A 16,676-nucleotide genomic window follows, 5' to 3' on the forward strand; every position below is an offset into this window, starting at 1 on the left:
TTGTTAGCGAGTTTCAGCTAGCAAAACAGCTGTACTTTCTGCTCCCTCTATGAAATTAAACTGTAGTAAAATTCTTGGGGTGTGGATTGAGAGGTAAATTTGGTGCTTCCTTGTGATCTTTGATGTAAGAGATTGAATAGACCCAGACCTGACCTCACTTAGGTTTTAAGAAAAACAGGATAAAACATGAAAAAGTTTTGTTGGAAAAAACACTTTTTTTAGGTTTGGTTGGCAGTAAATAAATAAACATTTCTGTTTAACTTTGTATAGAATTTATTTCTGAGAAAATTGATGTGAATAATGTCTATTAGAATTTAACATAAATTTAAGAAGTTCAACTTTAATTAGAGTGCACAAACTGGATCAGAAAAGTGATACAATTTTAAATAAAACACTTTTCATCAATTTTTTAATAATATAATGTAAATAAAACAAATAGTAAGCTTATCAATAATAGAAGAAATGAATGAAACATAAATTTAAAAAAATAAAAATCACATAGTTTTGGTTTATTCTAAACTATTAAATATCAAAATTGTTACTTGCTAAAGCTACAAACATTTCTTCATAGCAGTTGCTCAATCTGGCCGCCTTTCTGTTCAATGCTTAGTTCAGCTAAATAAATCCATGCTAGCCAGGCATGTTTAATTAATAGCATCATTATTATTTCTAATAGTAGCTCCAGCTTTTATTACATGTGCCAATTCTTCTTCTATGCCAGTATGAGCGGAATAAACTTGACTACTTCATCCAACCCCAAAGGAAAAGGTCTGCTGGTGTGAGATTGGGAGATTGAGATGGCCGGTTTACTGATCCATTTTGACCAATCCACTGCTTACTAAATGTATTATTTAATGATTCATCACACCATGACAATAGTGAGGAAGTGTTCCATCATTTGCAAGTAGAATATCTTCCAAGAGTTCCATCAGATTTGTTTGCAAAAAAAAAAATGCAAGTACTGCCCTGCCCTCCATTGAGTCTTGGTGGTAAGAAAAAGGGCCTATGAGAATATCACCAAGAAGACCACACCTCAAAATTAAACTAAAATTGCATTGGAAATTACTTGTAGCAAGTCTTATGGGGATTTTGATAATTTACAAAGCTGTTTCCTGTAAAACAGGATTCATCAGTAATTAGAATATTACTTGGGAAATTGGGATGATGTTCACATTTTCTAATTAACCATAGACAGAATTTCATCCGTTTATCAAAATCAGGTGGTAATAACTCTTGTACATGTGTTGTGTGGAATGGGTATAATTGTTGCTTTCCTACATTCACCACACACTTGATTATGAAACATGAAAGTGATGTGCAAACCTTCTGGTTGAAGGTAGGAGATAATTGTACCACATTCACTCTTCTTAACATTGTCATTTCTCACAAAATGTTCACAACCAGCATCGAATCGTAGTTTAAGCATACCTGTTTTCTCAAACTCGCTTCTTCAGACCCACAAATGTTTTATGATTCGATACTCTTCAATTTGGATAATTTTCCCAGTATTCACACACAGCAGCCAATCCATTTTTATTTACTTTACCATAAATTAACATGTCTGTCAGTTCTCCAATGAAAACAAATTTGTGGTATTGTGAATGACTGACGGAACATTAACAACTCAAATGAATATTCATTCAGATGCTAGTTTCTAAACTTAATTGTTGATCAGCTGTTAGTACCAATGTATGGCAAAATAATAAACATTTTAACATGTTTTAGAAATGTCTTTCAAATTTATTTTTATAATTTTCAGCATTTGTATGTAAATTGTCCTGTTAAAAATCATATCACTTTTCCAATCCAGTTTTTGTGTTTTGTTTCTAATTAAAGTTGAACTTCTCAAATTTATGTTTAATTTTGATAGACATTATTTACATCATTTTTCTCAGATATAAATTCTCTACAAAGTTCAATAGAAATTTGTTTATTGTTAAATTAACAAAGTTATTTTATTGCAGACCTAACAAAGTGCATTTGCCAACTAAAATGTCCTGTTTTTTGTGTTTTACTTTGTTTTTTTAAATGTTTCACAAGCCAAAAGTAGTTAACTGTTTTCTGACCTGTTTTTTCTTATTTTTGGCTAATAATGTTTTAAATAAATTCAATATAGAATAAATAATGTTTTAACAATACTGCCTCCCTTGTTTACAACATCACTTATCACTTTTCTTCCTTTGATGTTCCTATGAAGCAAATTATAATAGTCGGTTGTTTAGTTTCTATGTTGTTACTATTTTTAAATTTTTCTATTATGAACTTATATTTCAAATTTAAAATGTGCTTAAAATTTGTTACTGAATAGTTCAGTACAATTGTCTGGTCAAAATTAGTTTATTGTCCTCATTTCTAAAATCGTTTACTTACATTTGAATATTCAAACAAATGGTATCAATTTTTTTGCTTTGTTAACAATAAGTCTTTCTGTGGAATATTTTTATTTTAGACAATCAATGGGATCTTATAAAATATTGTGTTTAGGATATTATTAAACTTGTTTGTATGTGTTAGTTGTGCAGTTTATATTTTAAAGATGTAATTTTACTTACACATTTTTTCAGAAAAAGTGTTTTCATTTCTAATTTTGTTATATACAGTAAAAAGAAGAAGGCGGAAGAAAACTTGGGAAGACTATGTAGAAAGTCCTGTAGGGACCAATAAGAATAGCAGCCTTAACGTAAGTCAGCATAAAGAGAGTTCAACTAGTAAAGGTATGATCATTACTTATATTTTGTTAAATAAATTGTTCTTAAATAAAATTGTGATCCGGCATGTGTTCGTTGTAACTAATGTATAATATAGAATTTCAGACAATTGTTTTATTTAAATGCTTCTTTCAAGCTTGTGTGTGCTTCAGATGCATCAAATCATTTTAAATTGTGTAATAATGAATGGCTCAGTAATGGATTACATGTAATTATACCAGTAGAAAAATTTACTAGAGAAAAAACTCACTAGACTTAATAAAGAAAAGAAATTTAGAAATCTCCTGTAAGGGAAAGGATGACTTTTTTTTAAATTAGTAAATTCAGGTATATGTGGTATTATACAGGTAGTATATGAGGGTATTTTCAAAATACCCTCATTTTTACTCTTACCTGATCTAATTTTAAAATTTCAGAGCTGTTATTAATGTTACGTAAAGTAGTAACAATCTCATTGCTGAGTTGGATGCAGATAACACCTTTTATTTACAGATGTAATTTAGGCTAACTTTTATTTACAAACTAATTGAAAAATTCTAAAAATATCTTGTTTATATATCTTCTATTATGGGTGTTGGGAACAGGGATCCAATCTTTTTTAGATGTGTATTTTTCATACTTGAACATCATTTTACTAAAATAATTTGCATTGATTTGTTTAGATAAACAAAAATTTAGGAAAATAAAATAAATCTCATTTTAAATTTAAAACACATTAAAGAAAAAAAGAATTACAGAACTACAGAAAAAATTAAAAACCAAAAATACATAATTGTATAAAATTGTGTACATGAATTCAGAAAATATTTGTTGTTTAGAAAAAAACTCAATTTTTTTTTTTTTTAATGTTATCACACCAGTTTTTCTGCAATAGAACATCAGCTGGAATTGCTACTTGATTTTCCTTCAATTTGTTTTTTTTAGATTATCAGTAATTTTGATTCATTTGTGTCTTTGATGGTAGAATTCTAAAAGTCTTTCTGCTCTTTCTCTTAAAATGATACACTTTGATATCATTATTTAATAAAATTTATTTATTTTTCATATTATTTAATAAAATTTAATTAATTAATAATTTTTTCATTCAGCTTCAAATACATCTATGTAATCGATTCATCATATCGATATTATCCATCAACAAAAGTTTCTGAAAATATTAAAAAAAAATAAGAAAATATAAAAAAAATTTTCTCCTTTTGAAATAGATTGATTGTTAAACAATCCTTAAATGACTGCTAATATCAACCATTCTTTTATAGTTTGTATAAGATAAAAATGCTTTGTTTGATAATTCTAATTATCCTGACTTTTTTTGATATTCGTATAACCATTAGTGGAAGTTTGTAAGTTTCTGACTCATGGCTCAATGGCTGCAAGCAAGAATGGTAATTTTTTCCTTATTTATTTGACTGTCTTTATCATGAACATCTTTTCTATAATCTTTTCTTAAGACTGAAAATACACTGTCATAACATATTTTCTATTTAGTCACCCAGAACCTGTAGTAAAATCTTTTAAATAAAATTAATATCTTGATTTAGATTTTAAGCGATTGCAAGTTTTTGTGAAATAACGAATGAATTTTTCAATTTCATCCAATCTGAAACTAAAGAAGCCCAATAATATTTAAATTGTCTGTGATATTTTTTAAGTTTTAAATTATCTGTTTGTACAACAACTTCAACATTTCTTTAAATTAAGTAATATCCTTTTTTTTTAAGAATTACTAAACTATTTAAAAACATAAATTAAATCAATGGTACAGTATTAACGTGGAAAAACTAACATGTAGTACTGATGATAGAAAATCCTACTGATGATAAAAATAAGTTAATCCTACTAGTAAATTTATTACATCTGCTGATCAAATAATTATCCCTTGTCTAAAGGAAATTTACTGGATCCATCCTAGTTTGACTGACTATTTCATTCCTTTTAGCAGAAAGATGTTAAAGGTAATCATTTATGATAATTAAAATAGATGCCTAGTGTTTTATGTATGAGGTAGCATGTATAACACTCTCCAGTTGTCTAAGAGAACATTTTGATAGTACATTCTAAATAATAATTGTAATTCAGTGTTTCTTCTAGTCAAATATTTAACTGCTTTCTATTGCTAATGTACTCATTACTACTCTATATTAGTTACATCAAAACTAGTATCATGAAAATCCAATGTGTTTTTTTTTTTTAATAAAGTATATTATTGGTTGTATATTATAATAATAATAATAAAATTAATAAAAAATCTTAGTTTACAGTATAGCAATATTTATTTTTAATTCTTACTATACTGTTATACCTATATCTTTTAGTTTGTCCAATGTTTGAATATTTAAATACTAATTTTTCTCATGTATTAAAAGAAGCAAAAACTAAAACCATTTAATCATTATTTATGAAACACTATAAAAAGAGCATTTCTAGCAACCTTCATAGAAAAAAAAAATATGCACATCACAAACACCCATTGTTATTTAGATTATCCCAATCAGAAGAATAAAGTTAGCTGTAAAACATTTAAACCAATAAATCTTCCAACTTACATTACCCTATGACACTTGTTTGTGTTTTTTTTTACTTTTAAAACTTTAAAAAACTTATATTACATTTACTTGATGGTAATATATAGCTTCAAGAGGTTATTTCATGCTTTTCAAATGTCACAAATGTTGATTTTCTATATTTTCCTTATAAAGGTCTTTTTCCCCTGTTACTTCTGTAAATGTTGTGGGGGATAACTTTGCTTCTCATAACCAGTTTTAAATTCTTGTCCAGCAGCTGATACTCATCTTTACACATGGCCATACCTTTGAAGTTGTTTGAACTGTATCATTTTGCACAATATCCTCATTCCTGATTTTTATTAAGCTTTATTTTATGTGCACTATTAGAAATACTCATTTTTTTATAGTGCATAGTTTTTGAATGAATATTGTTTTTTATTTTAATATTTCTATTTACTAATGAAATTTTATTTATTACTTTTTTAATATATTTTTTACTCAGTGTGTACTGATGATGATAATTTAACTAAAAACTAAAAACTGCCTCTGTTTTTAGTTTTTAAGTACATTTTTTATAAACGGTTATACAAAATATTTTTTCATTTTTTTTCAATTTCAGATAAAAAATAAAATAAAATTGAAATTAAAAAAATGACAGAGGAGTACCTATTAAATAAATAAAAAAATCATTGATCAAACTGTGTATAAAATAAAAAAATAAATTCATATCAACTCTTTAATATGGTTCTGAGTACTGTACTGCATGTTATTTTGTAACAAAAAAAGGCATTCAAAAGTTACATTTTCCTAATAGGTTAAATGTAGAAACAAAAAAAAGTATGCTACAGAATTGTAATTACAGTATTTAATGAGACCCATCTCACCCAAAGATGTGCAAGAATAGTAGCAAATAGGGTTGTAACAGATGGCAAGATAAATTCTCTCAATAAATTTCTTCAAATGTCACTTTTCAATCATTTTATGGGAAATATAAAGGTTCTTTCACTAATAATCTGTAAAAATTCAAGAATTGAATTTTAGAATGAAAACATTATTCATTATGTTATATAGGCAGTCTGTGCATAAAATCTGTAACATTCTATTATTATTATAAAATATAATATTCTCTCTTCAAATAAAAATATAGAGATACTACTATATTACTTGCAATCTGATTGAAGGTGCATTTCATTCCTAGCATCTGATGGGTATGAAGCAAAATTAAATGACATTGGCCATATTAATGAACTGTTTCCCATTGGCCTCTGAAGTTAGGAATGCTGAGTGAAGTTGAAGTCACCTCATGCTGTTGACTTTAGTGGCTAATGACCATAGCAGTTGATAACATCTATAAAAAAAATGTTCATCTGAAATGCCAAAAATTTACTTCTTTTTTGTCTACGTTATTGATAGGTAGTGTATTGAAATATTTGTTAAATTAATTTTTAATAATGGCATTCATAATTTCTGTATTAGATAATAATTAGATTAAATCATTGGGAAGGAGAAATATATGAAGTATTATAAAAAATTCATCAAACATAATTAATATTCATAATAATGCATTAATTGTTTTTTTCTTTCTTTATTGTGATTTACTGAAGAAATTCGTGAGGAAGAATTGTTTGATAAGGACACAAACGGCTTGGATGATATTAAATTGTAGAAGTGACTGAAGCAGTAAAGACCTTGAAGAATAGGAAAGCTTCCGGTATGGATGGACTCTATGTGGAATGTTTGAAATATGGCAATATTCTATTGCACCTAAGATTGCTTCATCTGTACAATATGTGTTGGAGAGGGCAGATAGGGTTCAGAATAGGTAGCTTGACAATGGATGCCATTTTCACTTTGGACCAGATATTAGAGAAGGTTAGAGGGAATTCAGTTTGGAAGCACACTTAGCCTTTGTTGATTTTGATAATCTGGTCAGGAAGAAGCTATGGGATATATTAATTAGAAGGGGATTCTCTTTGCATTTTGTTAGTCATAAATAGTTTATATAAGGACACTATGATAAAGGTTTCCACAGGTAGTCGGCTAACAAAAGAGGTTAAGACAAACAAAGGAGTTCATATAACAAAGACTGTTGTATCTTTCAGACACTCTTCAGTATACAGGATGTCCCATGAAGAAAACTGAGAAACTTTCAGGTTCTGTTCTACTGGTGAAAATAATGAAAAAATCATATAAACATAGGTTTGGAAACACTTTGTTTTTAAATTACATCTGGCTAAAGATCTATCTCAGATTTCAGCTCTTCTAATATAAAGAAGCTCTACTGTAGTTTTTGGGATCCTGATTAAGGAGTGAAGTTGGTGGTTTCTTAATGTTTTTAAACTGAGAAAGAGGATAAAACAGGTCCCAGAACTGTAACTTTGTAGTTTTAAGATGTCCAACGTAAAATACAAAATTTGGTGTCTATAAACAAGTTTATTTTGGGTTTGTAGTACAATAGTTTTGTTAAATGACTACTAAATGTGTAAGATTTAGTAACAAAACTTATAGAGAATTTAATCCTGAATGTAAGTATAGCCTATAAAAAGTAAATAAAAATTTAAAAAAAATAGTTTTTTATTGAAGCAAAACAGAAGAAAAATAGACAGAAAATCATATTATTTTTTGTACCTAATAAACATTCTTTTTAAAAACAAAAATTCTAATTACTGAAAATAATTTTAAAAGAAATACAAAATTCATTAAACGATATTTTAGCTGTGTTTATTCAATAATTTACACAGGTAAAACAAAATAATTATGTAAAAAAAATTAATTTAAATATATGTTACTTATATATTAAAAAAAATTATTGTGTAGGTTGGCAATACTAACAGCTGGTCAACAATGAAAATTGTGTACTTTGTTTAAATCTGTTATCATAAATTATCATATAGATAACGCAGTGTTTATATTGTAGTAGTGTAAAAATAATGTTTCAATTTTCTAACGAGTTTATGGATTTTGTGACAGAAATTCTAAAGTTGCTCAATGTGAATATCAGGAGAGATTTCATGGAAGGTGGATTCCAAATATGAATTCTTTTTCTTCAGTATATCAGCATTTATGAACGAATGTGTCATTTCCAACATTTTTGTTTCTGTTGAACATCAAGTAAATCATCATGTTAATGATGGACATTGTGTGATTCAGCATAGCCCAGGCACCACTAGTACAAGGTAAATTTCATGTTGCAGTGGTTTGTAAGAAAAACAAAGTGTAGCGCATCCTATGGAAAGAAGATTTTTATCCTTTTCGCCTGCAGAAAGATTAAAATTTGTGGCCAACAGATTACCCTCCAACATTTTTACAAGAAATGAAGACTTCAATTCTAAAAACAGTAATTTATGGAGCAAAGACAATCCACATGGTAATGTGGAACTTCCAACTTAGATTTCACATTAATGTTTGGTGTGAATTAAAAATTCTGGGTTTTCAGTGAAAACCTTATGGGAAATTCATACGTTCATTCTTGAAAAATAATTTGCCAGCTTTTTTGGAGGATATACTTTTACAAACTAGATTGCAATTGATATTGTAGCACACTGTTACCATTGCAACAGTAAAGAAAAATGTTCCATTGAACATTTTTCTTTAATAGCTAGAAATCACTTGAATGTTAATTTAAACTGGATTGGATGTGGTGAACCAGTCAATTGGCCTTCATCTGACTTAATGCCACTTGATTACTTCATTTGGGGCCATATGAAAACGGTAGTATACAAAAAAAAAGTAAATACTAAAGCAGAGTTAGTTATTCATTAAAATATGAAATGCAATTGAATTTATACTACTAAATGATCCTAGATTGTACAGAAAGCCACTGTAAATATTTTACATTAGGCAGAGTGCTGTGTACATTGGGAAGGAGAGAATTTCGAACAGTTATTGCAACTGAGATTTGTTATTCTTTTACCATTTATAATTTTATGTAATTTACCTTTCTGTTTTGCTGTATTAAGAAGAATGTTTATTAGATACAGAAAGAATAATACGACTTCCATCTATTACTCATCTGTTTTGCTTAAAAAACAGATTTTTTAAAGTTAGAAAAAACTTTCTAGCTTAAGTTACATAAGAAACCATCAACTTTACTTCTTAATTTGGGTCCCAAAAATTACAGTATGGCTTCTTTTTATTAGAAGAGCTGAAATCCGGGCAAAATCTTTTGCTAGCTGTAGCTCGAAAATAAAGTGTTTCCAGACCTATGTTTATATTAACATCTTTTCTTATTTTCACCAGTAAAACGTGTCCTGAAAATTTCTCTGTTTCTTTATGGGATATTCTGTGTACGGGATCTGTTATAACTGAATAATTTTCACCAGTAAAACATGTCCTGAAAATTTCTCTGTTTCTTTATGGGATATTCTGTGTACGGGATCTGTTATAACTGAATACTTTTAATTATTTGCCAATGATGAAGATATTTAGTGACATGCGGTTGGTGGCATTGTGTTCCGCATAACCGCATCTGTAACCACATGTTCTTGGGTTGTTAACAACCACAAAACGTTTTTGTGTTAAATAACACTTTTGTGTTATTTAAGTGTGTTATTTGCAGTGTGTTTTAAGTGTTAGTAGCAATTTTTTTTGTAATGTACAATTTTCAGGAGCAACAATGTAAAATTTTGCTTGAAACTGGAAAACTTCACAGAAATGTTTCAACTTTTGAAACAAACTTACAGAGATGATGCTCTGGGTTGTATGCAATGTTACTACAAATGGTTTCACTATTTAAAAGTGGTTGCCAGTCAATTGAAGATGACCCTCAACCAGGAAGGCTTTCGACTTCAACTGATGACACCCACATTCAGTAAATCAACGATCTGGTGCATGCAAATCGTCAGTTGACTGTCAGAGAACTTGCAGAAGAGGTTAATATCTTAATTGGATTATTCCATATCATTTTACTGAAAAATTGAATGTGCATAGAGTTGCACATTGAAGCAAGTTGGTGCCTTGTTTGATGACTGAACAGCAGAAAGGACATTGAGTGGATGTTAAAAATGAGTGGAGGATCAAAACAGGAAATGAAAGCTGGGTTTATGGCTGTTACATTGAGACTAAAGTTTAATCATCATCGGCAAAAGATCTTTACACTCCAAGAAAGCATATTAATCTTGATCCAATGTCAAAGTAATGCTCTCTGTTTTTTTTTTCAGTTTTAATGAAATTGTGCATTTGAATTCTTGCCTCAAGTGAAACAGTGAACTGTGTGTACTCTCAAGCTGTTTTACTATGGTTACATGAAAAAATCTGCTAAAAAGACTACAGTTGTAGCGAGACAACTTGTCATGGCACACAATGCGCCTGCACACTCAGTTTTTTCAATTCGTCAGTTTTGTGCTGAGTATCAGGTAGCTGTCCTCCCACAGCCTCCCTACTCACCAGACCTGACTCCTTGCGTTTTTTTCCGAAATTAAAATAATTGGTAAAAGGATGCTGTTTTGAGATTATTGATGACATTATAGCAAATTCATCATGGACCTTAAAGCCCATTTCAAATAAAGCTATCCAGGACTGCTTTGCAAAGTGGAAACATCACTGGGAAAAGTGTGTGAGTAGAGGAGGAGAGTATTTTGAAGGAGACAAGGACCAATAATCTGTAAAATTAATAATAAAGAAGAAAATTATTAATATTTCATATCTGGACATCATCCAACAAGGTTTTGACTCAGAGAAGTCAAAACCTTGACTTCTCAAGGTTTTGGCTCAGTTAAGTATAAACATGTGTATTAATATTTTAGCTTATGCAGTTGGTATGACTCAGAAGATAGAAGAAAAGCTGAAAAGAGTAATTTTCACGCTGCAAAATGTGTACAATGAATACAAACTAAGAATGTCTGTACAAAAGATGAAAGTTTGGGCTTTTTTAGGGAAGGATCCAGTAACATCAAAAATTGTACGCAGTGATACAATTCTTGAACAAGTATCTGTCCCATTTAAATATTTAAGCTGTGATGTATCTTTCCTCGAAAACAAAGACATGTCGAACTAGATTAATAGATTAAGACATCTGTGGAACAATACAAAAAAATCTTAATTCAAGGCTTAAATTTTAATAAAAATGTTCCATCCAGTACCAGTATTATTGTATGGTAGTGCAATGTGGGTGCTGTCAAAAAAAGGAGCTGTATACAGCAGAAATGAGGTTTCTCATAATAGTTAAGAGATGCATGTTGCAAGACAGATTAGAAGGGACATTAGAAGGGAATTGAATATTTTTAGTGTTCAAGTAAAACAGTTAATGTATAAGAAACTGGTGTGATCATTTAGAACATAAGAATGAAGAATGTTTTCCACTGCAGGCAAGAAAATACAAACCCAAAGGATGTTGAAGTATTGTCAACCGATGAGATGGTTCGGGGAACATGCATTGTTACCTAATCCATGAAGTGGAGAAGAAGAAGTAGTAATTAAATTGTATCCAGGGTGTCAAAGTTTTCTTCATTAAAATGCTTACTGAATATTTAGTTATGCTCATAGTTTGTTGCTCATTACTTTCTTAACTAGAATCTCAAAAATAAGAAGCTATTTAAATCTAACACTGTCTAATCCAGGAACTGTGTAATCTGGTATTTATAAGTCTCCAATTATTTCTTTTAAATGTTCATTTAAAAAAAAAAATTACATTCATTGCAAAAAATACAGCACTATTGAAAGTGTTGGTAATTTCTACAGGTACTTCTTATCACTGTCAAATTATATTTTGTTTACATAGTATAAAAAAAGATTTACACCATCAGAAAACAAGTAGAGATTTTTTCACATGTTAGTGTTACTATTTATCAGTAAAATCTTACACCTATTTATCAATAGTTGCTGTTAATACAGTCAAGCTGAACTGAAACTGGCAGCAAAACATAAGCATACAAATATATCACAGATAATCAAAGAAATTAAAAACAATTTATAAAATCCATTTGTTTGTTAATGAGAATAATGTATGTTACTTTAACATCTTATAAAAAATATATTTATTTTAAAAATATGTAAAAATTGCAATTATGTAACTTTTGTTTTCTTGGATGAGATTGTTTCAATATAATTTTAAAACTTGTTATTCAAAAGTTGAATTGTTCAGCACTTTTATTCCCACAAAACTTTTTCGTACTCAATATTGTGTGATTAATATAAAACTTAAAACTAAAATGATAAATAATGGTCCTCTGTTAAAGTACTAAGAGTATTTACTGTGATTGGAGCAGTAAAAATTTGTCTATTTTTACTCATATTGATTGTTTTGCAGTTTACTAATAGGATGCGAGTCACTTTTACACCAATCAGTTCATATCTATATAAAGACAAACCTATATAGATGATGTAAAACAGTAACATGCATGTTGAAGGTCTTGTATGTTGCTTTTAGTTTGTGTAATATAATAATAATAATAGAGATAAATTGCTCATTAAATGAATGGGTTAAACGTGCTTTTTTTTATTTCTGTAAATTTTAATCTTTCTAGATTTCAAATTCTCAAGTTCTGTAGTTTATCATAATCAAATTCTGTGAAAATTTTTATTGCTGTTTGTGTACTGTTATTTTATTTCCCAATTCAATGTTTTGTGTGCTTTTCAGTTATAGATGCCGTGGGTAAGTCACCAGCTACACCAAACAAGATGAATGATGTTAGTGCTGAAAGTTCAACAACCGTTTCTCCGTCCGGGGTCAACCGTCGAACTGCTGTTCTCTTTACCAGGAAAGCAGCGGCCCAGTTGCGTAAACCAGATACTTCAAGTCCTGTCCTGTCAGTTGAATAAATAAAAAAAGAAACAGATCTGATTTATTATTAAAATTACATTAATTTTTTATTTTGTAAACAAATAAGGATCTGTTATTCAAAGTTCTATACTCTATTTTTTTTAAAGTATATTTTGAATTAATGTCATAACAAAATGCCATGCATCAATAAAATATACATATAATCTGAATTAAAACATTATGATATTTTTTGTAGTGTTAGAGTACTTTTACATAAGTTGTTGAACTTCTTTAAAGGATGAAGGATGAATGCAGCTACTGCTGAAGGCACCAAAGTTACTTAGTAGTTCAGCCAACATGTAAAAGTAGTCTTAGTAGCAGTATTGGTAATAGTTGCAGTAGTTATAGTAAAAGTAGTCAAATTTGTGTTGGGATGCTAGGGTTAAGTGTTTTTTTCATTGAACATTATTTAAAATTAGAATTGGTTATTTTTTCTTTTAAAAATCTTACAATTCTGAATTTGTATTTTGCAAAGGATTTTGTATTTGTTTTATTGTTTATTTATTTATGAGCTTTTTTTATGAAATTTAGTGTAACATCAGGTTTTTTATTTTTAAAAAGTCCTGACTCTATTATATTCCTATTTAAAAGTTTTGTTTTGGATAATATGTTACTTTTAGACTCTTCTTAATGGCTGTGATGTAAGGAAAAACATTATTTTACTTTAATTTTTTAGGGAATATATTTATTGGTTTTTAATGTTGCCAGTATTAGATAGCAGTGCTGTAACGTGTATTAAGTTCAATCCTAGTTTATTTCTTTTTATCATGTGTGAACTTTTTATAAAATTGTAAAATATGTTTTGTGTTCATGAAATCTTGTTTTTTCTATACCTACTCTTATTGCACATGACTGTCCAGCAGATTTATTTTTGTTTTCTGGTTACCCAGTTTTTCTGTAATTATATTCTTAAAAATAAATTTTTCTGAGTTATGAGAAATTAACATAATTGTCTATAGTAATTTCCCTATATTTCATTTTATGTTTAATGAAACATGTTTATATTATTTTAAAAATTTTATCTACATGAAATATTTTTTTTTCAATTCTTTTTTACAATAGCAAACTATTAAAAGAATTTTTTTTGTTTTATAGATTTTTGTCCAAGAAGGAATCCTATTCTCTTTTCTTCCTTTCACAAGCCTCCAGCTTTAATCTACTGTTAATTTGTCCTGTGAACAAACATTCCCTATGTTTTTCTTTGCATTTAGTAAAGTATGTTAGTAAAGTGTTTCTGTACTCCTTTTTTCTTATACTCTAAAACTTATTACTCTAAAGGATTTTATCTCCTTGACTGACTGCTTCATGTAAATACTTTGCTGTTGTTCTAAGTATCTGATTTTACTTCTGTAAAATTGATGAGAATTTAAATAAAATAATTCAGTTGCCTCGGTTATCTAGTTTTTGTTTCTGTATGTGTGTGCATGTCATACTTGTATAAGCATGCACTTAAAATATGATGAATATTATGTCTTTCTTTCTTTAGCCTTGCAGCCATTGTAATTTTTAGTTTAGCTGTTGTTGTTAAGAGCTTTCTTTCATTTAAGTTAAATGTGTCTTCTTCATAATTCCTCTTTCTTTAGATACCTACTAGAGACCAACAGGTTTTTAAATCACTTCATTTTGCGTTATCTTTATGTAGACTTGAAGTTAAATCTGCTATCGTTAATTTTATTTCATGTGGCTCTACGGGATGCCCTTTCATTTATCATTCTTGTCTTTTATTCACTGTAAAAATAAAATGCCCATATTTTCGTTTAAAACTAATATCCTAGGACAATGATTTATTTATATATATATATAAATACACTACATATATTGAATTAAAATTGGTATTCAAGTTTTATTGTCAAGTCTGATGAGCTTAGTAGCCCATAAATGAAGTTTCTAGATAAGTTTATGATAATTGCTTCTGGGGACCTCTGGAAAGATATCCCAGAGAATGAGACTAGTCATCATTGTCTTGACTGTTTTTGTTGTGTAAGTCTTAAAAGGAGTTAAATTGAATTCGCCTAACCCTAGGCACCAGTGAATAAAAAAGAAAGATGTCAATGATCTTGTCAATGAAATAGTAAATAATTTTTTTTCTGATTTTTGTGATATTCTAAAACTGTTATATTATTAGATATATAATTGGTGCAACTTAATTGAATCAGAGCTTGGAGTTAGTAGTACCTCTTGTTTAATGAGCATACCTATAGTTTGTTATACCTCCAAACCAAAATAGATAGAATCCAATTTCAAAATGGTGGCTAGGAGACTAAGCATTGAAATAAAACTGGTCAAATTGATATTGACTTAGGCTTGTCAATACTGAATAAATTATTAGATACTATTATTAGATACTAAATTATTAGATACTGAAGGCAAATTATTAGATACCACAGCGAAACATCAGGTAAGACCAGCATGACTAGAGTAATTGCACTGCTGTAGCATGTTGAACAAAGAATGTAGGCTGCATTTCAGAAAATTAATTTACTCAGGGTGTATGTAGTTTGTTGTAGTATTATTTGTTCTTAAAATCATACTTTATATAAACTGTTTTAGTAAGTTATTAATTTAAAAATGTTTATCTTGTCGAAATAAGTATTATAAGCCAGGTCAAAATTGTATCAATTTTAATGTTAATGTAGTTTCTTCCATCAAGAAAAGTGAAATTCTGCTGCAAAGATGTTTGGTTAAAATTGCTGAATTTTTTCAGCATTTATTGATTGATACAAGGTATGGAACCAGTGAATATCAAAACTACTGCTAAATTATAAACTTTGCATACTTTTGGGACTGTACTATTAAATTGTTTAAAATACTCATTGTAGTTTCAGGACACTAAATGATTTTTTTTCCTATTCTATTTGCTTAACCTTTCAAAAATGACTTTTTTGTCAATCATGTTTTATATGGTAATTGGCCACTAACCAATGTCAAGTCCATTTGAAACTTTACCCACCCAACATTATTTAACTTGGGTGATCTAAAGGAATCGGCTTGTGAAACATACTTCTTTTTATTTATATTTCTTTTATTTCCTGTTTGTTATAAAGAGCGGAATTATCAGATTGTAAAGAATGTAGTTAACCCAACTTTGGTTTGATAAATTTTTTCCTGTGCATAGATCCTTACACAAAACAATTTGCTTTATTGTTTATTTTTAAATTCAGATTATTTCTGGCAGGATTACACTGTTTCTTATTACTAACTCGGATGTCTGATACAGCCAGCTCACTTATTAATTGCATTGTCCACAAAGATGTTTATTAAAAATGGGAACATGTTACACCTGGTTGAGAAGAGAGAAATTTAGACCGTTACATATACTTTGCCTCACCCCTGCCTTTTAATCTGTTGTGCTGTTTTGATTTTATTATAAAATAAATTTTTTATATTATGTTAGTGTACATAATATATAACATAATAATACAACCCGGAAATATTCATGTCATTAAATGATAGGAATTAGAAAAAATTATTTCTCAGCTACTAAATTGTATTATTTGTATTATACTTTTAATTTAATTTTATAATTTAATTTTATAGACAAATGCCCTAAATAAAACAAAGCTTCACAAATCAGAGCAACCAGTTTATTAATTTTCTTAAGATAATGTATACATAACATATAATAAATAGTAAAAAATGGTTTTATTGAGAAAAAAGATTAATTACAAAATAAAACTACAAGGTGTAATTGGAAAGTTTTGG

General features: G+C 28.6%; 1 protein-coding gene across 3 annotated transcripts in view; it reads left to right on the plus strand.

The window, feature by feature from the left end:
* Br140 (bromodomain-containing protein 140) overlaps positions 1-16,676 on the plus strand; it is a 139,672-nt gene that overhangs the window by 77,173 nt on the left and 45,823 nt on the right. For 2 of the 3 annotated variants that reach the window (XM_075376577.1, XM_075376586.1), the window contains exons 15-16: positions 2,601-2,714; positions 12,792-12,960. In XM_075376577.1, coding sequence (XP_075232692.1) covers positions 2,601-2,714; positions 12,792-12,960 — 283 coding nt within the window. The remainder of the gene's footprint in view (positions 1-2,600; positions 2,715-12,791; positions 12,961-16,676) is intronic. The other variant, XM_075376594.1, reaches the window with a different exon arrangement.

This window comes from Lycorma delicatula, chromosome 1 (assembly GCF_047948215.1).
Source record: "Lycorma delicatula isolate Av1 chromosome 1, ASM4794821v1, whole genome shotgun sequence".
Classification (NCBI taxonomy): Eukaryota; Metazoa; Arthropoda; class Insecta; order Hemiptera; family Fulgoridae; genus Lycorma; species Lycorma delicatula.